Genomic DNA, 27,100 nt, shown 5'->3' on the forward strand with positions numbered 1-27,100 from the left:
CTGAAAGTTTAATGAATACATTGTTTAATTTTATTGATAGCATTCAACAATTTTAATTTTTACATATAGAAATAGAAACATCGCCAGGAGCTGTTACATAAACATTATGTTCACTACAGTTCTTATTCGCTCAGCATAGGATAAATCGCAAGCAATTTATTCGCTAGGTACTTAATTTTAATATCAAATATACAATCAGTGTGTTTAAAATTACCTTTCCAGGGTGAAGAATATGAGGAGGAGGACCAGGATTTTCTTCTTCTGCTCCACCTCGTCCACCATTTATTGTATTTTCCAGAGTTCCTCCTTTTGAATGTGCTTTCGGGTCGTGAACTTTGAAGCGGACCTCCTGTAAGTATCGGTTTGGAAACTCAAGTCTTATAAATGGGATAAAAATATTTCATTGCAGTATATAGATAGCAAAAGCATTTACCGAACAGCTTACCGAAGACCTTCCTGGAGGACATCGTCCCAAAGTACTCATTTTAGAGAGTGTGTGTGGGTCTCCTACAGGAGGGCAATCTACTGGCAGTTTCTTTTCGGACGCTATTTTTTGTATAGCCACAAATCTTTGTTTCCTCATTTGTATCCTTTTGGCCATATAACCCACCGTAGCATATTCTGTAAAGAAAGAAAAATATTGTCCATAACAAACACCTTTAATCTGTGTGTTATTAATTTACAGTTACAAAATCATATAAATTGCCATCGCCTAGCTTTGTCTTATAAGCATGGTTCAAATAATAAACACACAGGTAAATATTTCGCTAAAGCATAAGTCAAAATCGCTGAGCTGACGTATATGTAAATAAATATATATTACCTAATAAACTGGCGAAGACCATGACGAAACAGGTTCCCAAATATACGTCAATAGATTTGACGTACGAAATCTTGGGTAAAGCAGCATTGGTAGACGACATGAGAGTTGTCATCGTCAATACAGTAGTGACTCCCAAAGCCACACGAGCAGGTGTTGCGTTTCGATTTAACCAAAATGACACCCATGATATAATCACAATTAGACCGGAAGGAATGTATATTTGGATAAGGTAATATCCCATAGAACGGACAAATTGAATTTCACATGCCAGCCTTGAGTAATTACCTGTAAATAGATTCAATACAAAATTAAAGTTATTGATTATATGGTTACTATTATATGCAGGTCTTTGGAAACCTGGATTAATATTATTATTTAATTATTAATAACGAAGTTAATTTTTAAATTTTGCAATTCAAAACAAATAACTAAGAATTGAAATTGTAATTATAATTAATGATAATTACTATATTGATAAAAATTAATTTTATTAATATTACGGTTATTTATCACACCACTCATTGTGTTTAGTGCAATAATACAAAAGCAGGAAGTGAGAAGAATCGTGGCTGTTTCTGTCCAGTGTTCCACGTTGTGGTGTATATTATTTTCAGTAGAAAGTCCCCCGCGAACCCAAGTAGGTACCTGTTGTAAGAGAGATCTCCATAGCTCGTTGGCGATGTCCGAGAACTTTGAACTGCGGCAGGGACACCTCGCTTGACACACCCACAGAGTTTGGCCCCTCATTCCATTTGTACCGGATGTCTCGCATGGTGTAGCCGACTGTGCGCAGCGGACACATAAATAAAATAACCCCAGGCCCATCGCAATGGGTTTTTATCGAAGTCATTATTCGTTCGGGGTAAGAGCGGGGGGAGCCGCGAGATCAAATTCGCGCGTCTCGTCGTGCGATTGTCGTGTCGTGTTTAGCGTGTGTGCTAGTGTCGCGGTATCGATCGTCTGCACACGAGCTGAAGGAGACGGGGTCGGTGGCGAAGCGATGGACGGATAGTGCTAGGACAGCGGCTATTGCGATAGATTACCTGTCGTAAGCGTAACAACGGTAGCCCGCTGCCGATGGCCGAGAACCCTGAACTGCGGCAGCTGCACTTCATTGCTCATGCCGACGCTTGATAATCCGTCTTTCCAGTGGTATCGAATATCTCTCATAGTGTACCCGACTCCGGAGACATGCCAAACACACAAAACGCTATCACTTACGCTGCGAAGAATCGCGTATCCCTCATGTGGCACGGCGGTGTCCAGGGTGGGACTCGCGGGCACAAAATGGCGAGACATAACAGTAACTGAGCAGAGCCGAGTGATTGTATGAGTGAAAACTCTCGGATCGGCTCGACATGGATGATAGAAAAATATAATCTACCAAATCTACCCACTAAGGTGATAAGAAGCGAAAATAAATTATTAATGGTTCAGTGTTAATATAAATAGTGCGACATATAAATGTGTAAAGAAAATATAAAAAGAGGCTAAATATCTCTCGTGAAGTTAAGAAATTAGCGAATGTAAATGATCATGCAAGTGCGTTCGGTCGGTGTGTACTGTGATGAGCGGAAGCAGAGCGTCGGTGCGAGGGTGTGGTGTGAGGGCGCCGTGGGCACGTGCAGTGCGCCCTGTCTGCGGCACGGCCCTCAGTGGTTGTGCAGACCCCGCTGGCGCCACCGTCCCCCGCCTCCTTCGGCCCGCTCAGCTATCGCAGCGTCGATGTCTCAGTATCATTTCTTTCGCTTTAATGCTCGTGAGAACAAAGGCTTACTATTTTACGAGTCTGCCTTCTGCGGGTGCTGTATGCGAGAAGGAGACGTTCCAACTTATGAAAACACGAGGGGAATCACAGCACGTGTCGACGAGTAAGTTGTACGCTTGTGCTCACAGGGTATCCCTGAGTAGCATCTGTGATACAAGAAAGTGGTCACAACACAATATCTGTAAGCCTAGTGATAAATTTGCATTGTGGTAAAGAGTCAAATCAATGGTTGCTTTAGGTGAGCACAATACACACGTATAATTTTAAAATACTATAATGATATTATTTTTCTATCATCGGTTTGATAATTCTTCAATGCCTCGCATAATATTAATTTATATTATTATATTATCACGTTTTATATAGCGAGATTGGAATTGCATACAATTACTTATCACAAATTTATTATTTTACAAATATATACTTAATATTTTAATAATACATACAAAGCGTGCGTTACTTTCATTTTTGAATATCATTATGTAACAAGAATTGTTAACATAAACAATTCTACATAAGTATAATGTTGTTGTTTTATACAGGTATTTATATATATATATATATATATATTCATATATATGTATATTGGTGTTATTGCTTAAAAATCATAAACACAATTGTGTTAATATTATATATTATATCTTTAAAATAATAAATCACAGTAAGGATACTTACAACTCTCGATTTCAATATGACATAATTGCCGATCCATTGGGAAATATTGAAGATTCATTGGACATGATGCTGTGATTGTTAATCTGTAAAACAACGATGAATATAATGGGAAATTAATAACTTACATAATTATTGTTTTTACAATAATATAATATATACAACGTCCATTATAAGGCTGGTTTCTTCATTATTTACCTGATACTCCTAGTGATTGAGCCGGAGTAATGTATACGTATAAATTCGTTGCTAGTAGTTGCTATGTGGAAATACGATTGTTTCTCATTTACAAAGAATGTATCGGGCACCCATATGTTCTTTATGAACTCAGATCCTACCGACAATGTCTCCACTCCTGTTCTTTTTTTATACGCTAATCTGGGGTCTGTCCAAAACTGTCTGAAGTAAAAATCCAGCGTGAAATCCTGGGAAGTAAAAAGTCATATGTAATATTTAGATTAGGAATGCTTCTTGTCACTAAAACATCAAGTTTAATATTTGTATATGCTTTCAATTTTTCAGATTGATTTGTATTTTTATAAAACATAGTTCCTACTTCAATTATTCAGTCTTTAATGACTATAATATTTTATTAATATTTCTTTAGATAATTTTATTTTGTGGGAACTATGTTACATTAAATCAATAACAATCATTTGGTTAAATATGGGTACTATTACATACATATTATATAAACATCTAACATCTGCATGCTATTTCTTAATAATTCTCCCACAACGTGTCAGTATGCACTGCGACAGATGTGTTCAAGATACTAGATAAAACAATCTTACATCTTACGGTCCGAAGCTTGGTTCTCGTAACTTCAGATAGGAATGACACTTTAGGATATGATATAGACACTGTACTACATCAAATAGACAATATGAGCGGTAAGCTGAAACAATTATTAAAGGAAACAAACAAAATGTGCAGAGTGTAATTGTGATAACATGAAGCCTACAGAACACGGTGAGGTCTAAGAATGAACAAGTAGGTAGGTGCTAAGTGGTAGGAGAGAGCAAGGGTGGCAGCGCAGGCTCGGCAGGCACCCACGGCTCGATAAAGGCAGTCCTCTCTTAATTGAAGCTAACAAGCCGGCACGTTTAACAAGTTGCCACAAATAAACTTGGACCAGGGTTGTGGAACAAATTAACGTTCATTAATGAGCTCGATTCGCGGGTTAGTGAATAAGGTAATCTCCCCCCTGGGCCATGGGTCGTCGTCACGTCTCACTGTGACCTTCCCAACCTTGATTTGGTTTCCACTCTGGGGTCCTTAACCCAAACATACGCCTAGCAAGCTCACTTAGTTTGACCCATTGGAAAACCGAATGTTGACCTCGACATTTCTTTTATTTATTTTTTATTGTTAATATTTTATATTTATTTTATCCTTCACGCGTGAAAGTTACGACATTGGTTCGATAATTAAATTTGCAATGAGATCAACCGAAGGCCAATTATATCGGTATTCCAAGTCACTGGAGAGAATAGAGTTAACGGTTATATTGGCAGTATTTTAGTAGATACACATATACGTACATACACAACAAACTACAGAATGAGTCACGATAAGAGTTTGTACAGTCGTCGCAAGTCCATAGAGCATAAAATATATTAACTGAATATTAAAATTACTTTTAATCTTTGACTACGTTAAAATTTTTCTATCCAGGCCAGTAATAATTTATAATTGATTATTAATTATATCATACAAATACCACTTGAAATGGTAAAAAATATGAGTGATGATAATCTGTTAGTTATTATAATGTATTTTTTTATCATATTTACTGCAGAACAATATTATACAACAATACTATAATAAATTGAAGTATTGATTTATATATAGTACGACCATACAAATAAAGTTGTGATAGAAATGTAATAAAAATATATTAATAACTCGATGATGTTTAATATTGTACATAAAGTACTACCAACTTAGAAATTGCATTTAAAATATTTATGTTATTTTTAACAATAACAAATTATTATTGTTATTAATGAAACGAACAGACGTCATCACTTAATATCCATGTAGCAGCAACTTTGGAGTTACGAGTACTGCTGAACACACAATTGGATAACTTTCAAGGTTTTTGCTTTTCTTATTATGATGTTGGTGTTAATTATTCTTTAATACATTCAACTCGTAGAACACATAATAAGAAAGCAAGTGGGCGGACAAAAGGGCGATCTGCTCCACCAATCGCGGACATGCTCGCAGCCTCGTATCTGGGGCTGCTCGGTCGCAGCGGCGCAGCGCGCGGCCGGAGCGACCGAGACAAGCGTGAGCTGACAGTGGCGAGTACCATGAGCACTTCGGAGACGGAGCTGATAGAGAGCACATACATGGTGACGCCCACCTCCACTGGCGGACCTGCAATCAAGCCCAATCGTGAGTCTAGCGCGCGCCTCGCGCCGTGAAAACCAAACCAGAGGACGGTGACGTGTCCCATCGCCGACGAGCGAGTTGAGCGGAGGGGACGCGATAGGCGCGGGGTGCGTGCGGGTGACGGGCAGTTGATGTACGAGGGGACGCTGTGGAGCATGCGGCGAGCGAGCTGGCAGCGCACGCCCGCTCTGTCCACGCGGTCCACGCTTGTGCGATGTAAACGCACGCGCACCGCGCCGTGAGTTACATCTCTTCGCGCCTACTATACTCGTACACGAATGCAATCGAACCGTGGACACGGGTGCTACAATGAACGGTTTAATGCTGGTGATCATACTAAAGGACAATATCTTGCTATGTATGCGCTGTGTCTTTAATATTGTTTTGAAAGTAAGATACCATTTTCACTTCAGACAGAGAGCTGATGGAGAGCACGTACATGGTAACCCCCACTTCCACGGGTGGTCCTGAAAACGACGCAATAAACACATGACAGGAATAAAATTTTCTATTTCTATAGTATTCTTTTGTCTTTGTCAATGAACTCTCCATAATATAATTGTTTTGTTGGTAAAGTTCTATATGGCGTAACTAATTTTCTGACTATTAAATTCGACAATAATGAACAAACTTATAAGAAAGAGAGGATCCAGCTTTATGACTGCATAAGTTTTTTTTATATATTTTAAAGATACATAAAGAAAATAATTAAGAATACGAATATTATATGTATAAATACCATACGTCGGTCCTTTTATAATTCTAAGTAATTATGTTATTATAGCCATTCCCCAGATTCTTTAACTAACACAACTAATTTTATTTTTAATGCACGAGAAACACAATTCCTAATATTTCGCCTTTAATCAGATTTAAATTAAAATAATTATAAACAAAATAACTTAGATTTCCACAAATAAGTTCTTTGCTTATTGTATATATAATATTTTTCGTTAGCAAATTTTTAATAAAATTTTGGCCCAAATTTTATATTCATATTTAAGAGTAGTAACCATGAATCTCTTTGAACATATCAGATTAATTTGCTTTTGTCTAAATTTTTAAATGCTTTGAATAATTATTTCAGGGGAAGTACTTTGCCTACGGATACATATTTTAATACACAAACAAGATTTTTACGAATATATCGTATTTAATTAAGTAGATATGCAGGATGTAAATATTTTTTTCAGCGCTGTAAATAATGTTACTCTAATGTGACAAACGGACTATTTTTTTTTAGTTGAAATAACGTTATATAATTTGAAGAAGTTTTTAAAATTTCGAAATTAAAACTGCTTTGCTATCTATTAATAGGTACCTAAGGATGCCAGTAAATAGCACCTCAGCAATTCCCGGATGCTGTCAGTAAATATATATATATATATATATAACAGCAGGGCGGTCTGTTATTTCATTTTTGCCCAACATAAAATATTCACTGCTCATTTTATTTTCATTTGAGCACGAACAACAACGATTATTCTTTAATGAAGTTCGTAATAATTTTGTAGGTAACATTAAACTGAGCAATATAATAATTATGTAGTAGATATAATTTTTATATATTCCAACTGCAATAATGTTATAATTAAAATATTAATTCTTGAAGAGAAGAGAATAATACCTGTATTGTTTTTAATCTAAATATATGTGCTTGTACTAAATAGTTCAAAATTGATTTACTAACCTCCATAATTGGGCCTTACTCTTTTGTCGTAACTTATACTAAATGAATCCAAAATGGCAGATATATTGACGTCGCCGAACATGCCACCCCCACCGGCACCCCTGTAAGAAAAAGGAGAAATACAAATATAGATATTAAAATTAATAATATTAATAATAATTCTATAATATAATACAGTCCTATTTTTCCAACTTGAAACTCTTGAATGACAAACGAGCTGACAATTCATTTCGTGAAAAATTATAACCTTCGCCTAAAAACATGAACAACGCCATTGCCATAGATGTAGATATGGTATAATTCATGAGTTGTTACTTAGGACGAAGGACAATTTTTCCGCTTTACCCTACCTTTATCCTATAATTTTACTGCTTAAGAAATTTATACAATCATACAAGCAAAGCTGCTTGGCGGTAGTTGAAAGATGAGTAACGAAGAGATATCCATCCACACGAAATTTGTCCAAAATTTATAATTGATAGGTCACAATATTTCCATTAAGGAATAAGTAGAAAGAAGAGAAGTCTAAAGATCTTCATCTTTACAATACATCTTTATAATTTTTTATATATAAATATTTATATTTTGATCAACTGTATCACTTATCACATGCGCAAAACCTATTAGCTTACATTACATACATAGAGTGTCCCCATACAAATGCTTCAAGAAAAGAGAGTCAACTTTTTAATACATTTTCAGTCATAAATAGTTATAAGTGATTCCTTTAATAACTTCTATATTTATTTTATCTTATAAATTTAGCACCTCTTTACTGCGCAAAAACTCATTATATTTATTAAATAAATAAAATAGATACGTCAAGATAAATTGTGTCCGTAAGTATATAGAACATTAATAAAAAAAAAGGAGGAGTCAGCTAATTTAATATTATTATTATGATTTTATTGAAACCTAGCATTTCTAAAATAATATGAAGTATAGGTAATTAACGCATTTTATTACTTATCTTTTCACTTTTGTTAATTTTTATTGTTAAAATATTTCTTGTTAATGTTAAATGTGAAGTTAAAAAATATTTTTCTTTCTTTTAACTTTATGGCATTGATTTATACATTTGCAAATTATAGGTTCATAAAGCGATAAATATAAATAAAGATAGATCAATGATAGTGGTATTCTAATTACCTAGCTATGCGCGTTACATCGTTATTAATCCTGTCCATTGCGCTACAATGCAAATAATTATAGAGATGACATAGACAAGTAAATTACATGTAATCGATGGAATGAATTATGTCAATGTTGACAACGATAACATCATGGTGTGAGTTGAAACTAAGTGATATGGATCCATTACATTTGAAAAAGGCACACGATAATAGTTACTTTTCTGTCAAACAACTTGCAAACAGAAAACGTACAACTGTGTACACTGTACACATTCATCGGTACACTGTATTTTTATACAAACCTATTCGAACTGAGCTTGATTAGTATATAATAACTGATATACTGTTTGTTTTATATACTGTTACTAACGTCCTCCAATTTTTTTGTGTGTGATATTTTTCACGTTTTTTATATGTAGAAACTGCATCAAACTATGTATATATATTACAGGAAAAAATATATTGGAAAGTAATATAAAGTTATTCATAACTACCTAAGTACCAAGTATACGATAAAGTACTATTACTGAAAAAATGGTACTACCATTTTTTTTAAATAAATGTAGTAATAAATTAATTCTAAAATTTTATATTTTTTTTTTCTATATAATGTACATGTTATTAATTTTTTCAATCTTATAGTCTCCAATAAAAAAAATCTTACTTTCCAATAATAAAAAGATACCAAATGTAATTCACTTCTAACGATTACTATATAAAATATTACGTCTTCTGTATCGCGATGAAATTATTTAGTTTATGTTAAAATAATATGTTTACATAATATGACCTGAGACAGAAATCAACAAATCGTTCGACGTATCGCTTTACCCTATAATCATCTAAGAAAATAATATACAACAGCCGGACATAAAGAATGTATAATTTGAAGTAAATATCTACCTGCGCGCGTTGTAATATATAAGAGGAAAACTTCAATAATAGCTGTTTAGTAAGTGACAATTTAGCGGATAGAATTCTTGACGATGGCTCTTTATAATAATTTTAGAATATTAAAGAGGTATCTTGCCTTGATATAAAACAATAGTGGAACTAAACCGTTGAACAATGCGGATGCTAATTAATATAATTTCCCTCTCCGTTCTTTCTTACTAAAAGAACTAGCTTTTGCTAATTTAGCTAACGGACCAACTTTTTACTCTACTCTACTCTACTTTCTACTTTACGTTTTACTCTATTAATAGAAAAGAATAGATGTTTAAATTAATTTAGTTCTACTAGTAGAACTAAATCGTAGAACAATAGCGACATAATCAGAATTTATATTGTTTTATTAAAAGAAATATTGTTAGTCATAATATTTTTGCTTCGGAAATTACTTTATTTACAAGAAGATAATGGTATGGTATGCTCATACACACTATCTATATTTGCTTGCGCAGTATCAGCGCAATTAAGGATGAAGAAAAAGTCAGATCAGTTAGCTTATCGTAAAGAATTTGCCATTAGAACCAGGATGGTTTTTAGGGAGGATCGCGTGGAGGTCGAGATGATAGGGTATATAATATATTGTCTCGTTACTTTCCTACCCTCCCCCCTCCTCTTCGAAGAATACTTAGTTTTCTTTTGATAAACCAAGGCGGTTACTACGTGAAGAACATAAAGTTCGTAGCATGGTGCTACGTTGCTACAAAGCAATAGGTGAACTCGCATATTTAAATCTGGTTACTACATCGTTATCAGATTTCGTATTTTTTTTCGCAAATTTGAATGAAATATTTTACGTTGGCGGAATGTTGGTCAAATTTTTGGGGAAATATAAAATGGGTTTAAAGATAATGTAATAAAACAGTATGCAATTTTGTAGAATATATACATTAATGTAGTATATAAGTTATACGAGGCGAAAAAGACAGAGTGAAGGACGATTTTTTTGTTGTGTGTGGTTATATATTAAAACGTAATAAACAATAAGTAATTAGGTAAATGTGAAGATAATTATATCAATTTGGAGGAAGATATTCGAAACTTATTAACATAAGTTTTTAAACAAATTTTCTTGTGAAGATACGCATTTTAAAAAACAACTACTGCTTATAAATTTTATAAATGATGAATTTTGTATGTTTTATTATATGCTTAATACAAAAATCAAGTATTAAAATTTTGTATTCCTTGACTATGGTGAAATTACCACTAAATTAAGATGGAAAAATGTTTGAACTATTATAAAATTATTAACAAGATAACATAAGAACTTAAGTTTTTTTATACCATAATGGTGAAAAACAAGCTACAGATAACGAACAACAGCCCGTCTGATGGTAAACGCTCACTGTAGCCTATGGACGCCTAAAATATCAAGAGTGTTACATGCGCTTTACCGACCCTGAAGAAACTTTAATATACCCTTTTTGAAGAACCCCATACTGTAGTCTCCAGGGAAACCGCGACAGGGAGCTAATTTCACAGCCTGAATATTCGCGGGAGAAAATTTTTCAGATACCGCTCCTATCTTATAGATGACCTCGGAACCGTACAGTGCTGAAGATGTCAGCAGCGAGTATCTCAATACTTTTGTAGACAAGTAAGGAATTAAGTATAGTAGATATATAATTTCTTAAATAATACGTTTAAATTTTTCTAATAATCCTAACAATTATCGATATTTCAAGAGCAATAATAGAAATAATCAAAGATTATAGTAAGAAATATTTTCTCTGTTATATTGTCATTTGCTATTATTATTACTCATACAAGGAATCGCATTCTAGTACTAAGAGTTCTAGGTAACCTTCGTTATACGCGAAGGCCTCTGACGTGTCTTGCCGTGGCTTTTACTTGTTAATATTAATATTGAACTGTCGCAAATTCAGACATCCCTTTATAATAAAACTCCGCAATGTGTCTGCAGTATTTTTATATTTATCTCCACTTTGCTGGCAAAGTTTGACGTACCCGGCATCGATATATGCAGTTATAGCAAAAGTTTCTTATCGGGCCGTATTGTGTCGTCATATAGCAGAAAAAAAGTTTCAGACCGACAAGTCACATACCAACTACTTCATTATTGTAGATGCGATAAGCTATTGTATAGTGGATTGTTTTAATTACCCATTTGAATATAACTATCAACGTACAATTCTCGTCTGTTAAGGTACAAAGAAAATCAATCAATTGCTTCTATCGTTATTCTAGCTGAAGCTTATTTTTTACTTTCTTTATCTTTTACCCTTATTTATTTCTCTGTCCACCTATGTAATCTAGAACGGGATTTCATCCATATACATCCAGATACTGTACGTGTGGTCCCGGCATAGTATAGGCCACCCCTTCCTTTCCCGTGGGTGTCGTAAGAGGTCACTAAGGCAGGGCGAGGCATGAACAGTAGCGTCTCTGTTAAAACATCTCTAAAGCTTAACTGCGGTTACCAATCCGCCTGTCAAGCGAGGCAATTACAGGAAAAACCCCCAAGGGAGAGGCTTATGTTCAGTATTGGACCATTAAGGGCTGATATGATGATGTTGATGACATAATATTTATGACTTGCTATATCTATATCCATTTTGTCATTTTTACATACATAGATTTACCTCTATTACAGCACAGCTCGATTATCCTTATAATATTGTAAATATGAAAGTGAGTTTATTTTTTGGCGCCTTAGTGGCATAACCAATCACTGTGAAATTTGGTATACATGTACGATATGGGTTGGAGATGGACATAGATTACCCTATTATCCGTGTCTATGAACATACCCCGATCACGTGGACGAAGTTGCAGGTAAAAGCTAGTTTTTATATACATTTTTAATAACTTAGTTTCACCTTGGCACCTCACAAGAATATTCTTGAGCTATTATTTTCCGTAACTTCACTTGGTCTGATCATCTATACTGATAACTAAATAAATCATTTCTTAGTGGCCCTCATTTTATAAACTTTTTTTTCTTAACACTAGTGGATAAGCCTGTTAGTATGGAAAAGTCTATGACTTTGCCAGGACAGGTATAAAAAAATATCTATATTCTTCATCCCAAATACTAGATACAAGTATGCCAAATGATTAAGCAAGCCGCAGACTCGTTAAGAACGAAAAAATAGAAAACTAACTCACTTTTACATTATAATCATTATCGTAAGAATTTATTGTAACATCATAAATCAAAACTATACAATTATTATTCCTATACTTTTACGCTATATAAAAATTATTTATCGGCTGTTGATCCTATCGACTGTATGATTAATTTACTATCAATATACCTCTAATTTCACAGTAAACTATACTACTTATCGTTACTATGGAAATAAACGAAAATCAATAATTACACCCGTTTCCTGCCTTTCTGTGGTAAAAGACTTAAGGTCAAAACTATAGATCAATTAAAAAGCGATCATGTGCTTGTGTAGTCGATAAGCCCTTCAGATTACACCCAATCGTTCGGAAGTACGTGATTAAACACTGTCATAATTCCACAAGAGTTTTTAAAGCCAATGATGCTTCACTTGTTTTCGATAAAACACTCAAAGACAAGTGGTACTCAACAATTCTCAATTAACTTTTGTCTCTTTTATCATGGCCTGTTAATGGTTTTGAGAAATTGAGAGTCATTTTGTAATTTTTAAATAATAATTGGCCGATTTGGGGTTAACTAACGCCACTAAAATATATGTAGTTTGTATTTATCACTGAATCTAAATACATACTTTATAGTAAATACTTTTGCTCAGAATTTCTGTTCCTACAAATAATGTGTTGATAAAAATTTATTCATTAAATAAATAAATTAGCAGACGTTATTTTGTCCAGGTTTCAAGTTATTTTTCTTTCCCCAAAAACTGTAATCTAATTACTATATTCTTATCCCTTAATCATAATGAGAAAAACCTTCTACAAATCTACTTTAACGATTAAACTGTATTGTCACTTTCTTTCAAATTGGTAATTTTATGTAAAAGAAAGAGACTAAATAGTCCAATAGCTAAAATAGTAGGTTTATCAGACGTTGAAGTTTTTATAAATAAGGGAGTCAGTGTAATATCTGTAAAGATAATAGAAATATAAAAAAGCTAACTATTTTTAAGTTTACTAATACTATTTATTTTTTATTACATAGATTTTATTTTATAGATGCAGTTATGAGCTAACTTTAAATTACAAGTCTCGTATTAAATTGTAATCTACGAGTATATCTTCTTGTCAAAACTGAAGAGCTTTTTGTACGAAATTTAACCTAATAATAAGAAACATTATATTTATTATGGTTGTTGTATGTGTATTGTTATATAGTATTTATTATGGTTGCACCTTAAAAAATCATTATCAACACATTAATTTTAATGTCCCTAAGTATTTTCTTAACAGCATCGTTGTAAATCGGAATATTAGGGATCGATCAATTTACGAACCTCAAGTAAGTATAATGTAAAACTAATGACTTTTGCTGATTATGATTGAAATTATAACCTTAGTTAATACTTTCTGAATAACCAAAGTATCCAATATCTGCCGTTAAGAATACTGTATAATAATAAATACTACAAATAACAGCCACCGCGAGTTTGTACTCCCCCCTAAATCTTACACTAAAATATTATCGGCAATGTAAGAAAATCTATTGAGTAATGGACATTTTATTTATTAAACTACTTTTTCTTTTAAAATAATTAATAGTTTTCAATTACAAAGTATTTTTTGAAAAGCAATTTTAAACGCCATGGACGCCTTTTTCAGCTGTTTAAAAATAGACGAAGTCCCGGAGTCACAGAGGGCGTCGATACCTAACGCGCAGGGCACTTTCTGACGTTGCGTTGTCTTTCAATTTCTGCTCTTAGTTACTTAGAAACAACGTTTCATTTTGTTTAAACCATATCCCAACGATTTTCTCTGGCGTTTCAATATTTAGTATACCTCACCAGTTTGTGTAAGATAGATGTCTACATTATAGTTGTTAATTCAAGTGTTCATTTAATTCTAGCATTAATTTATTATAATTTTATTTTTATTTAAAATAAAATTTATATTTCAGATAACACATAAATAGAATTAATAGGTATTATGCTGATGATTTTGACGTAGAATCTATAATCCTGGAAAACAATCGGGCTTATTTTAAATGTTCCAAAGAGATGGCAAACACGTCTTTCTGAAATGTAATAAATATAAATTACATAAGAAAGCGAATTACCTTTACTTTCAATCAAGTTATTAAGTAAGTGAGTATTCAGATTTTTTCGTAAATATAGCAAATAACGATATATTATCTATTGCGAATAAGTTTTAGATTACGAATAAATTCGTCTATGGATTATTATATACAAAAATAGATTTTTACTTCTACGTATTTCTTTTTTCCAATAAATCTCAGAACAATTTATACCCTAGGGAGATTTTCGGAGAAATATTTTAAAAGGAAATTTTGTTACTTTAACAATACAGTATTTGATTAGATTATAGAATATTACATATATTAGAAGTCTATAAATAAATCTATATATGTCTGGCTTGTAAAATATTCTTAAAATGTGTTTGCCCACTCATTAATTATCTAGACTCTACATGTGCTTTTAATTGGTTTGCTATTGTCGTATATAGGTATTTATGTATTTAGTAATTAACTGTATTCCTCAAATATAACAAAATAAATGCTTATATTGGCGCCTATTTTGACGGTATTTGTTTTTTATAAAAAATGTCAAAGAGTTTTATGTATTTAGCAATTGGCTTAACATTAAACTAAGCTTGATACCAATTAGATAGTTTTCGTATGATCGTAGTAAAAAAAAAAAATAAGGCACAGTTCATTGTGTACATAGACTAAGGTTCTCTCTGTTATCTGCTTAAATCTATAAATACATTCGATAGTAGTTTCTATTAATCAGTGTTAAACTCAGTGGTTTTATCACTTTAATTCAAGAACTTTAAAGTAATAAAGATATAAATAGAATAATTATGTTATTTACTACTACACAGAGATAGAATTAAATAGCAAAACCTACATGAAGTTATTTCAATCACATATATGTGATATTCCGTTATGAATTAAAACAGAATCAATCTGTACATAGCAATTCATATGAGAATGAACCATTACTACTTCACGGGTGAACAAATTTCTGAAAAGTAACATACCGAAACATTTTCGGTTTTGTTATTCATTTATATTACAATCATGTCTTTAGATTTCCTATATGATATGATTGAAAATCGAGTTTGTGTCACTCACGTCTCCGTATCAGTCTCCCCTTATTAGCTTGTAATGCTCAAGTAGAGCAGTAGGAAGTAATAACCTGCTAAGAAATATTACATAATTCAAATAAAATTTTACGAAACTTTACGTCGGAATAGTGAATAAAAGAAAAGAAAGAATTGTTACTCTATTTCATTACATAGAAAACATATTAACACGAATTAATTCTTAGCAATCTATTTGTATGAATCTTAAAAGAAAGGAAACCTTATAAGAAAATATACTCCGTCTATGCTAGAAACTTTTTCACTTATCACAAAGTGGATTTATGTAAGCAATCACAACAGCAATACATGCATGTAAAAGAGGCCGCGAGCTAGAAATACAAAACATCTAGTGACCATCAGCACAAAAACAGAATACAAATCAGTTATACATAGCGTTATTTCTTGTTCTCTTTGTTTATCTATTTCAATCTTCCTTTGTTCATTCCATTTGTACGTATCGCTGGCTTTGCTTTTATCATCCCCATCGATAACACTTTCATCCATGCCAGCTAGTCTATAAATCGCTCCATTAGGTATTCTGCACGATTAAGTGACACTTTATAGGTACGGGTTAAGTATTATTATCTTTTATGTATACATTATTACTATTATCTTTTATATATTTAGTATCAATATTTAATCATTACTGAGTATAAAATTTTATTCTCGTAAAATATATAATTATAATTATTATATTTGCTTTATATATTAATTTTGTATTAATATAAATAAATAGGAGGGGAAGAGAAAGACCGAGACATAGTTACATCAGACAGATCAAGGAAGAAGTTGGTGTCATGCCGTATCAAGAGGTGAAGAGACTCGCTGAAAATCATTGTGAGTGGCAACAGTTCCACCGACAAGAGCGCAGCTCTTAAATAGGATAGATAGATAGATAAATAAATATAAATTATAAGCTTTACACTGCATTTTTTGTTATGTAAATTAACGAAAAGTTATTTTAAATTTATAGATATTAATCCATGATATACCTGCATACTAAATTTAATTCAAATATCTTTATTTTCGGATTTTTTTTATTGTTAAGGAAGCAAACGAGTAGACGGTCCACCTAATGGAAAGTGGCTACCGTCGCCCATGAACACCTGTAATACGAGAGGAGTTTCTTGTGTATTTTTTTTTGTATCAGCCATTAACTGTTCAATTCTGAATATTGCCATCCCCATAAAGAGGTTTTGCCAGTAGTTGTCATACTTGGTAGGTGGGTTGACAAAAGCTATTTGGCTTTTGGTGATATTTTAAAAGGAACGCTGCTGCCCATCTTTTGACCAGACTTTCGAAAAGAAGGAGTAGCCTGCTGGGACCTACACCTACGCGGCTTGTACGTTGCCGATTTTTAACATACGTTTAAGGTACGTTAGTTACTTGTTAGTATAATGTTATATTTATATAAGTTGAAGTAGCATAGGCTCAACTAAGAAAGTCGTAATTGTTGCTATCGATATGAACTTTTAATTTTTGGGAACTACACACAGACAAATTATTTTGCAGAAACACCTATTGCCTTCTTCATATGTTGCTATCGAGTGAGTCCTGACTTGAATATTATTTCTTTTGTTTTTAGATTAAAGTTTCTTCTTTCAAACGTAAACATTTAAAAAATTGCCAGGTACTCTCAAGATTTGCGAGTGTGTAAACAACTATTAATTTTACTTTCAATACTACTTTAAAGACAATATGTTGGTATTATTGTTCAAGAAAAAGTCTCGAAATTCTCCTATTTCTGTCCGTAGAAATAATAGTAATTACAAAGATAACTTTTTTTGTTGAGATGAGAATTAATCAATTCTATTGCCAAACACTAATTAAGGAACAATAGGGATTCGGACCCTAAGAGAAAGAAAAGTGATGACAGGGGAGTCTGAACAATCGTTAGCAAAGAAAAATGTGCTGATAAATCAAAAGGTTATATTAACTGTAAGAATAAATCTTCACCTACAACTATGATTCGTTATAACATGTATAATATTCTTTGTCTGACAGCTATCTCATTGAATGCAATATTTCTAATGTTTGACGAAAGTTGCGTATTTAGATTCATTCACCATATTTTGTATTTTATAATTAGCTATGCTTTGAGGCTTTGCTCGTATAAATCAAGACATACAATAGCTTAGTCAATTAGGGATGCACGATCTATATTTATTTGAAATTTTAATAAAATAATAATAATAATAACTAACTAAAGCACTCTAAATACTAATATCTAATAATAAAATTTAATAAACTTTAATTTACCGCCTTATAATAATTATCCAGAGCAATGTTAATCATCATTTTCCTACCCTTATCCCAATTATTATATGGAGTCGGCGTAATATGTTTTTTATCCATATTACAAAAAGATTTGGCTTATAGTTTTACGACTGGCCGCCTGCCTGACGTCAATAATGCAATGTCAATATTATTTAAAAATTTTTTAATTAAAAAAATCTTAGAATATTTTCGTCTTTTTTGTCATTCTTAGGTAACATAAGAACCTACGAGTATCTGATAATGGCACGGCAATAAAATATTTACTAAACCATTGAAAAAATACCATAGTTATATCCAAGAAATTTGGTGTTTAAAATCTACGGAGTGCACATTAAGGAAGGTGTATAAAAGTCGTAAAAATCCTTAAATAGCTTTTCATTTCTTGTTTTTTATGTTAAGCTTATAAACAAACTATCTAAACCATAACAAATCTTGGTGTCATGATAAAATAGAGACAAAATGATACCGATATTTTAATTCGTATACCAAATTGATAGTGATAATGTCTTTGTAAATGATATGAATGTACTTACTCTATTTCAAGAATGAATAATGATGCATCGTAAATCCTATAAAAGGAAACGCTTATAGTCGACTTGTTATATATGTAGGACAGGGAACAATAGCTACATAGTTACTCTCGTCTACTATTGCAGAAAAATTGTACCTGATAGTTGTTTATGTCATAATTATATATTGATTGATTGGCGTAGAATGCACATGCTAACTCTGTCTTTATAAATATTTGATGTGCTAAATTTCATAATAATTTTTTAAGTTGTTAAAGTTAAAAAATAAACTCACTTTCTCATAACATACTTAGTTGATTTAAAAGGTACTGTTACACAGATAAAATTATGAATTACGGTCAATTAATTTAGATTTTTTTTTTCATTAGAATTAACTGTTTGTCGTTTATGAAAACATCGATATTCTATTATTTTTTGCGGCGTTCACGATGCAATGTACTCGACAACAAACAAACAAAACTCATACTAATAATCGTATGACTATTGTTACAAACCCCGTGGTGCTCATTTTACTATTATTTTTTCTTACTTCTAAAAAAAATTATTATTATAATAAATGTAATGTATATATTTGTTTATTGCATAAATCTTATATCTTCATAGAGATTTAACGGGAAGAACAGAAGTAGATGGCATTGCAAATGGAATTAAATAGAAATATGGTAAAGAAGATGCTAAATGAAGATCTTTGGCTATATGCTGTCCGAAAAAGGGGACATTTTCTAAATGCTTGTTTAATGGAACTCTATAGAGGTGGCAAAGAAGCATACGGCGCACCTAATGATAAGCGGTTACCGTAGCATACAGTATGAGCATCTGCAATACCCGTGTATTACGTGCACATTGCAGACCCTGAAGAAACCTCTTTACCCCCTTTTGAAAAACCTCATGCTGTAGTCTTTGGAAAAGACTCGACAAGTAGTTTATTCTATATAACCTGAACATTCGTGGGAAAAAACATCTCTGAAATCGCATTGCACGCGACTATTTAAGCATTTTATATTTAAGCATATTTAGGGCATGAGGTGAACTATTGCATTGAGTCGAAGTGTTTAAGCTGGTATCACCTAGATACGCATAGAGCACCTAGCTCTCGCCCATGACAGGGCTGACAGCGATACTCCATGTGGGGCTAGATTTGCGATTTATAGAGCATTAATCGTTGATCTCTCGTGAAGTATTGCTTCGCTCTATTAAGCACACCGAGTTTTTTGAATGCCAGCTTCACCTTATTTTCGAGGCGACCAGGGAACTGTCCAGGGAACCAGAGATGTCGACACTAAGCACCCCAATATTTTTAGATATGTTTATAGTGCGTGTTGATAAATTTTAAAACATTTTGTTAAAGCGGTACACTAAAAACAAGCAAAAATCAGCAAAAATGAGATCTTGTTTTCAGATGAGAAATTTTTAAATATTGAGAAAATGTACAATCGTCAAAATGACAAAGTTTACATTCACACTAACCAAGTTGAGATTATCATATTTGTCGGATTAATTGCTTTTTATTGTTTTTTTTTTTATGGAAAAGGAGTCATAACCTATACAAAATTTTATAAAAATATGCATTTACGGAAAACCGTTATGTAAAGATCTCTTAGTGAAATAATGTTATAAATAAATGTTCAATAACATTAAGCGTCTGAGCATAAAGCCAAAAGTACAAAAATTTGGGTGAGCACGAATTTCATTTCATGTAAAATTGATTCTATTCAACATGAGGATTGGATCTCATCAAGCCCAGATCTTTACTCACTGGACTATAAAATGTGGCAATATTTGAAGAAAAAAGTGTATGCTACACATCACAGCAATTTGGACTTCTTAAAGGTTTCATTCGTGAAAGCAGTGACAAATATTGACATGAGTTTTATGCATGCACCCGATTGATGTTGGGCCCAAAGGATAAGGGCCTGTGTTCAAAATCGAAACGGGCATTACAAGTAATAAAATTGTCAACATAATGCTTGTAATGCATGCAATATAAGCCTACAATTTCAGTAATATATCTTTTTATTTTTATTTTAAGACCTAATGTCTTTGTAAAAAAATTAAAGACTAAGTGTAATACTATAATATTATATTTTATTATATATTATGTAAAAAACGAATAATTGAGATATTATGACGTCAATAAGTTACTAATGTATAAACTCAGTACTAAATTTTTTTTTGCAACCTAGAATGTCATACAAGCTGACGGCCTACCTTATGGAAAGTATAAACAGTCGGTTACAGACATTAGCAATACCATACATAATATATTATATTAGTAATAATAATAGATAATAATTATAACATCTTTATAATAATAAGAATACCAAAATATAAATCTACATTACACATAACACCAATTTCATAAATAAATATCTATATTTGTAGATTGTAGCTATTCCATAACTGGATTTGTCTACTGATATTAATAGAAGGTTTTAACTCGCGACACCGACACAAATCAAAATGTCAATCGAGATGTTCACTACATGTTAGAATTTATAGCCAACATGTAAAGGTGTATTTCATGATATAAAATTCTGTTATCACAGAAAAAAAAATATTTATTAATAATAGATACATGAGAAATTAAATTTAAACACTGAAAAATATTTAAGATACATACCATTCTAGATATGATTGTGTAATTTATAGGTATATTACAAAAAGGTTCAATAAAAAACTTGCTAATATGTAACGGTGTCAAAATTTTCTTCTACAAAAAAAAAACGTTTTGATTTGTTTATTCATTTAATGTTGTAACGATTTGTAAAAATGTGGCAAAAGATTGTTCATATTACACTTTACTAGTTTTTTGATATGCATTTGATGATTTTTTTTAATAAATGAATTTATTTAAATGAAAAAATGTTACATTACGTTTACTAAGTGTACGTATACATATGATGAAAGTACTTTTTTTATATTACTGAGGTGGCAAACAAGCATACGGCCCATCTGATGGTAAGCGGTTACCGTATCGTAATGTGTTCGTGATTTACTTATCATCATTATTATTATAGTCATTTAAATAAAAAAATACATATAAAAAAAGTTGAGTTTCTTGTTAGTCCTTCTAGGCTTGCTTGCTGAATAGCTGACTAGTTGCCCTATTAACCCATTATAATAATTGCAGGTTAAGGTAAAATAATTTCCGTGTGACGACGGAGTAAGTATGTATACGTATGACTATTTTTTTTTATCCGTATGATATCGTAAGAGGCGACTAAGAATACAAAGAACAATACACTAATGTAATTGAAGGAAACCTCTAAATAAAATTCTACACTAATTCACCTCAGAGTCACAGTAGTAATAGTAGACAGTTATGGAGACAAATTGGTGCCCAGCGGTGGAAAATTAATGTTAACGTTCGCAAGGCAAGGTAAAGGAAAATAATAAATTTCTGCTCGGATATACAGAGAGTGAATGTCAATATTCAGTTACAAAATGTTGAATGTTCGAATTCCTACTATGTATGTAAAGTTAGGAACACAATTGTGTCTTGGAAAGAGCTTCCTTTGTACTACGATCACTCCAAAAATCGACCATGCAATACTAAACTCACTCTAACTTTTCAACATGACATGAGTGCAGGGGTAAGTTATGGTTTTTTTTTTTACAAAGATTCAGGATTCCATAAACAATTTATAAGAGAGCAGCTGAAGCTATAGCTTAATATTTTAAATATGTTAATTAATTTATTTCTAATCCATTGGTGTTTTAATAACATACATAATACTCATCAAATTTGATTTACACGTGGTATTTGTGATAGAGTAGGACAAAGGCCACTATCCCGTTTAATAAATATAACACGGTTATGTGGATGATGTCACGGGAAAGGCTAGTTTATTAATAATTTGCAGATAAATATTCATTAGCACTCATTTGAAACTTTTCGCATCACCGAGTCCATGCTACAGTAAACCTTAATCATAAATATTCTTAAGCGTAAACCGAGAAAGTGACTGGAATACTAACTAAAGCGAAGTTAAATCGACAAAATTAAACGCTGAAGAAAAGAGACCTAAAATTATGCCTAAAATATTCATAATTTTTATTTGTAAATTTTGCAACTAATTTATAGTATTTATGAAATTAAGGAGAAGATATGATAATTTCCGAATAAAATATAGATTTATTATTAAATTTGTAACGTATCTACACTATATAATAATTAATATGATAATTAGTTTTGAGGATTGATTAATAATCAAGAGGTATACGAGTACTTATTAGTTAAAAACGATTTAAGATATTTTATTCTACAAAAATATAATTCCAATCATAAACATGTTTTATCAAAGAGTGACTAAAAATTTAATCAAAGAGGTTTTAAATGATAATATTAACAAACAACATATAACACAGTTACTGATGCAATTTAAATGGAATCAGCATGGGAGTAAACCCTGTTAATTGCAAGAATTCTCAAAATCGGAGCGAAATTGGTAACTATTTAGAGCGGAAAGAAATTCTTTGAACCCGTACCTTGCATAGCCATTTGGATTGGGGAGGAAAAGGTTTGTTAATAATGGGGTCTAATTGACACATTGCTAACAATATGGCCTATCAGCATCCACGCGGGTCACGCTGGTCATGGTTAATTATTGTTCAATTTGTCACGATACGTCAACTGACTAGCTTCATACTCAACTGTTATCCCTCGCTGATACCCTGCCACTATTATACCGACAGTGCAGGCGAGATCACCATTTTATTACCACCCATTAAAAAATATCGATTCTATAATGTACGAAATAATTTTTTTAACATAGTGAGCGGTTCATTTATAAAAATTGTGTGCCAAATGTCATATTGTTCTAAATAAAATACTCGTAATATATTACCAAGTATGACATTATCGATTTTACCAATTTTATTCGAAACATGCATTATTATGTGTATATATAATATTGGAATTTATAAACCAATCTATCTACTCGCAATATTCCATTATAGTATTGTATTATTCGGAAGTGGAAAACTGGTACTTGTAGTCCTTCAGAAGCTAAATAGCTTTTTTATTCATAACGGTGTTACGTCCGAAGCGTGAAGCAGAAGCGCAGTAATCCTGTTCTTCAAGAAGGGTGACAATACCGTATTGAAAATCTATAGATCGATATCCCTTCTGAATCGCATCTCCGTACTGTTTCTGAGAGACCAATCATCTTACGCATAAACTCGACGACTTCCAGCCACGCGAACAAGCTGGCTTCCGAAATGGCTTTAGCACGACCATATACATACGCTAGGGTAGATTATACAGAAGACCGAAGAGGGACTACAGTCCCTCCAGCGGTGCCATATTAACTATAGGTATATCGAAGTATTGAAGTGCATGTACAATAAGGCTAGGATGTCTACGAAACCTATCCCAGTGCAAAAAGGCGTTAGACCGGGTGAGGTCATATCACCGAAATACTTTACAGCTGCATTAAACCGACAACCGATGGCGAAGATCGCTCAATATAACGTCAGTATGGATATGCGTAAACTACTTTATTTATTAAACACTATTTCGCATTCTCCAGTCCTGTAAAAGTCACTTAAACCAATTCGATACAACATCGTGTAATAAGGTTTTGCTTGGTTCTAATATGCCATATCATGGAGCTTTTTGCTTGAAAAATTGGTTTAATACCTTAGGTTCGAAGCTGACAGTTAAGCACCAAATCGCGTGATAGCATGGTCTCGCGTGCGCACGTCACCTAGGTCGCGTATGGAAATACGTACTTTCTGCGCATTTCTATAGACTTTAAAGTAAGCATGGTAAAAAAGTGAACATATTTAGGTGAGTGGGTACTAAGATACGTTTATATGGCAATTATAAACTCAAAGGAAAAGTGTCTTATGGTTATAGTGGAAGAAACCATGGTGACATACGTATGTTATTATTAAGTGAATAGTAAATATGATATACAAGTTTTATTCGTACTTATATATGAAATTCTTTATGACTTATTCTTCAGCACTACCATTTAAACGTCAACTGTTGGGACTTATAAGAAATATGACATTTATGAGTAATTTTAATGACATCAAATAGTCTTGTACTCGTAATAATATAATTATAGTACTGTATGTCACTCTTGTTAAAGCCGTCTTACAAGATTTATTTATTTATTTCAAATATTTATTTCATATATTATAGAATCAATTACAAAAAATAATACTGCAAAATATAACAAAATTTATGTTAATTTAAAAAAGGAGTTTTCAACTCGACGTTTATAAGTAACAATATGTTATTTTCTTCGTCGATTCTGTATATTTTTGACTGATGATCATTTCCGATCATTCATGATGATTGATTTGATAAGGTCTTTTGTTATTTCATGTTAATTTTCTCATGTTTGAAGTAGTTTTTTTCTAAAACAAAATGTTAAATTATTATTAGGATTCTATACCAAAAAAGGTACAAAAGAACCCTCATGGAATAATTAAAAAAAAAACATTTTCAGATGTTACTTTTATTTATAGTTTTTTTTAGTTCAAGATTACCACAGTTTAAACAACTAGTTTCGACGCTATATTTTATCAAGAAATTATTTTATATTTTTTAGTAGTTGTCACCACAATATTTAAGTATTATAATAATGTTATCTACTTAATGGACTTATCTGATAGAATTATTCATTATTAAAAAAATAGAATAAGCTAAAATAACTATTAGTGGTATAGACACATAATAAAACACGCATAAATTTTGCTTTATTGATTAATAGCTCTGTACCGTGGTACTGACCTCGTAAATTAGGATAAGAATTTTATATGTATTAGTACTTTTATTTAGATTTCTACAAAATTCACATCTCCCCTCTTAAGGAGAGGAGATGGCAACTAACTCTCGGCAGAAGCACAGTCGACCGGGGCTCAGGGCCCCAGGGAGAGAAACCGGCGTACAATGCGGGCAGTATTTAAGAGCACCGCTTTCTGCATCCTTCCCGGGAGTGAGCCGCCTCGGAATCCCAACCGTCTGAGATGTTGTTTCAGACTAGTTGGGATAAGACCGTTCACCGACAAAACGATTGGAATGATTTCGGTGGATGTCATCCCCCGCATTTCGGTCACCTCGTGAGTAAGTCGAGTAATAGTACTATTATTATTAATAATAATAGTTATTATTTTATTTTATATTATCTTAGACATGGTTCATTTATGTACCAAATTTAAAACAAATACGACGGTGACTTTAATACTAACGATTAATACCAAACCAACTATGGATTACTAAATTAAATATTCAAATTAGTTTAGAATTGACGATGACATTGCGTAAAATACAGACACAAAATACTATAAAATCGAGGGCATTATCCTTTTCCTAAATGCATGAAATAAAAACTTCAAATCTTCCAATGTTAGTGAAAGACAGGTGACTAAAATCATTATTTTTGAAAAAGTATCGAGCATTTAACAATTAATTAAACTAAATCATAGCATAAAACTGTTATAAATGGTAACTGAAACATTATTGAACAATCTTAAAGGAAAATTTCTTTAAGTGCTTGTTTTATAAGTCACCAGATAGGTCGTAATAACAGACCACGAGTATTGGACCTAATACTTAGCGGGCATAACAGTACTAATATGTAGTTATTCAACTATTCGACTCCTTTTTATGTTTTTGTCCACATACATTATCATTGTAGTGGAATTTAATGTATACTTATGTCTCTTTTAATATCCTTTTCTCTTCTCCTACTCCGTTGCATTTTTTTTTCAAAATAAATAAACCCGTTAATGGTTAACAAAATAAAGTTTTTAAGTAAATCTTAAGTATTTAAATATATAATTAATGAATATAATAGTTATCTACTACCACTAACGAAATTATTAAATAAATCGTAGCTATGTACTCGTAATTTGTATAGTAACACACAACAAATAGAAACATCATAAGAGATATTTTTTTATTTAAATTTTATTTATTCATTTATAAATCCATTAAAATGATTATGATAAAGTATCCTCAAGTACTATTAATTTATAGCGCTTCCATTAAGAAGTCAAGACATAGATGATGAGTGATATGTAATTTTTTTGTTTAATTTAACATATTTTACACTATTTCACTTGCTTGTGTGCTCTTGGAAATAAATGATCTTTTAGTAAATACGAAGAAGTAGATAAAAACAGCATAGAAACTTTTGGCATGATTTTTACTTACCATCGTAATAGCCACTTTCGTTGATATGATATATTGGACGTTAAGATCTCAAATGCGAATTTATATGCTTTTCTAAAAATAAATAATTGTACCTTTACTTTTTTACCACCTTAAACGTCATGTTAAAAACATTATCTTTCTCCATACGCCATGTAAAAACTCAAACATGTTCATAAATTTACTATTAATTATTTTTTTAAATACATATGAAAAGTTAAATACTTTAAACTTCTGAAATATTAATAAAATTGTCGAAAACCTAATATTTTTGGAATCATAAAGTCATTAAATAAGACATAATTATCTTAGAAACAAAATATATTTTTCAAGTATCAAGACGATAACTCGATTCTATAGTGCCGCACGGACCATGTTACACGCAAAACTGCCTTAAACTAATGACCGGTGGCGCACACGAGAGCTTTGAATATTTG

The 27,100-nt window shown here is 32.0% G+C and overlaps 1 protein-coding gene across 11 annotated transcripts in view; it reads right to left on the reverse strand.

The window, feature by feature from the left end:
• LOC113520793 (gamma-aminobutyric acid receptor subunit beta) overlaps positions 1-27,100 on the reverse strand; it is a 43,232-nt gene that overhangs the window by 6,872 nt on the left and 9,260 nt on the right. The window contains exons 1-9 of one of the 11 annotated variants that reach the window (XM_031911422.2): positions 7,354-7,393; positions 6,063-6,130; positions 5,581-5,648; positions 3,462-3,688; positions 3,267-3,349; positions 1,469-1,606; positions 824-1,108; positions 434-621; positions 215-349 (exon numbers count right to left, since the gene is read on the reverse strand). In XM_031911422.2, coding sequence (XP_031767282.2) covers positions 215-349; positions 434-621; positions 824-1,108; positions 1,469-1,606; positions 3,267-3,349; positions 3,462-3,688; positions 5,581-5,622 — 1,098 coding nt within the window. In that variant the 5' untranslated portion in view covers positions 5,623-5,648; positions 6,063-6,130; positions 7,354-7,393. Of the gene's footprint in view, positions 1-214; positions 350-433; positions 622-823; positions 1,109-1,468; positions 1,607-1,866; positions 2,005-3,266; positions 3,350-3,461; positions 3,689-5,580; positions 5,649-6,062; positions 6,131-7,353; positions 7,455-27,100 lie in introns of those variants that run through there. The other 10 variants (XM_031911420.2, XM_052896532.1, XM_031911419.2 and 7 more) reach the window with 10 other exon arrangements.

The sequence above is a fragment of the Galleria mellonella genome, unplaced genomic scaffold (genome assembly GCF_026898425.1).
Source record: "Galleria mellonella isolate WM207_F2 unplaced genomic scaffold, CSIRO_AGI_GalMel_v1 utg33, whole genome shotgun sequence".
In the NCBI taxonomy this organism is placed as follows: Eukaryota; Metazoa; Arthropoda; class Insecta; order Lepidoptera; family Pyralidae; genus Galleria; species Galleria mellonella.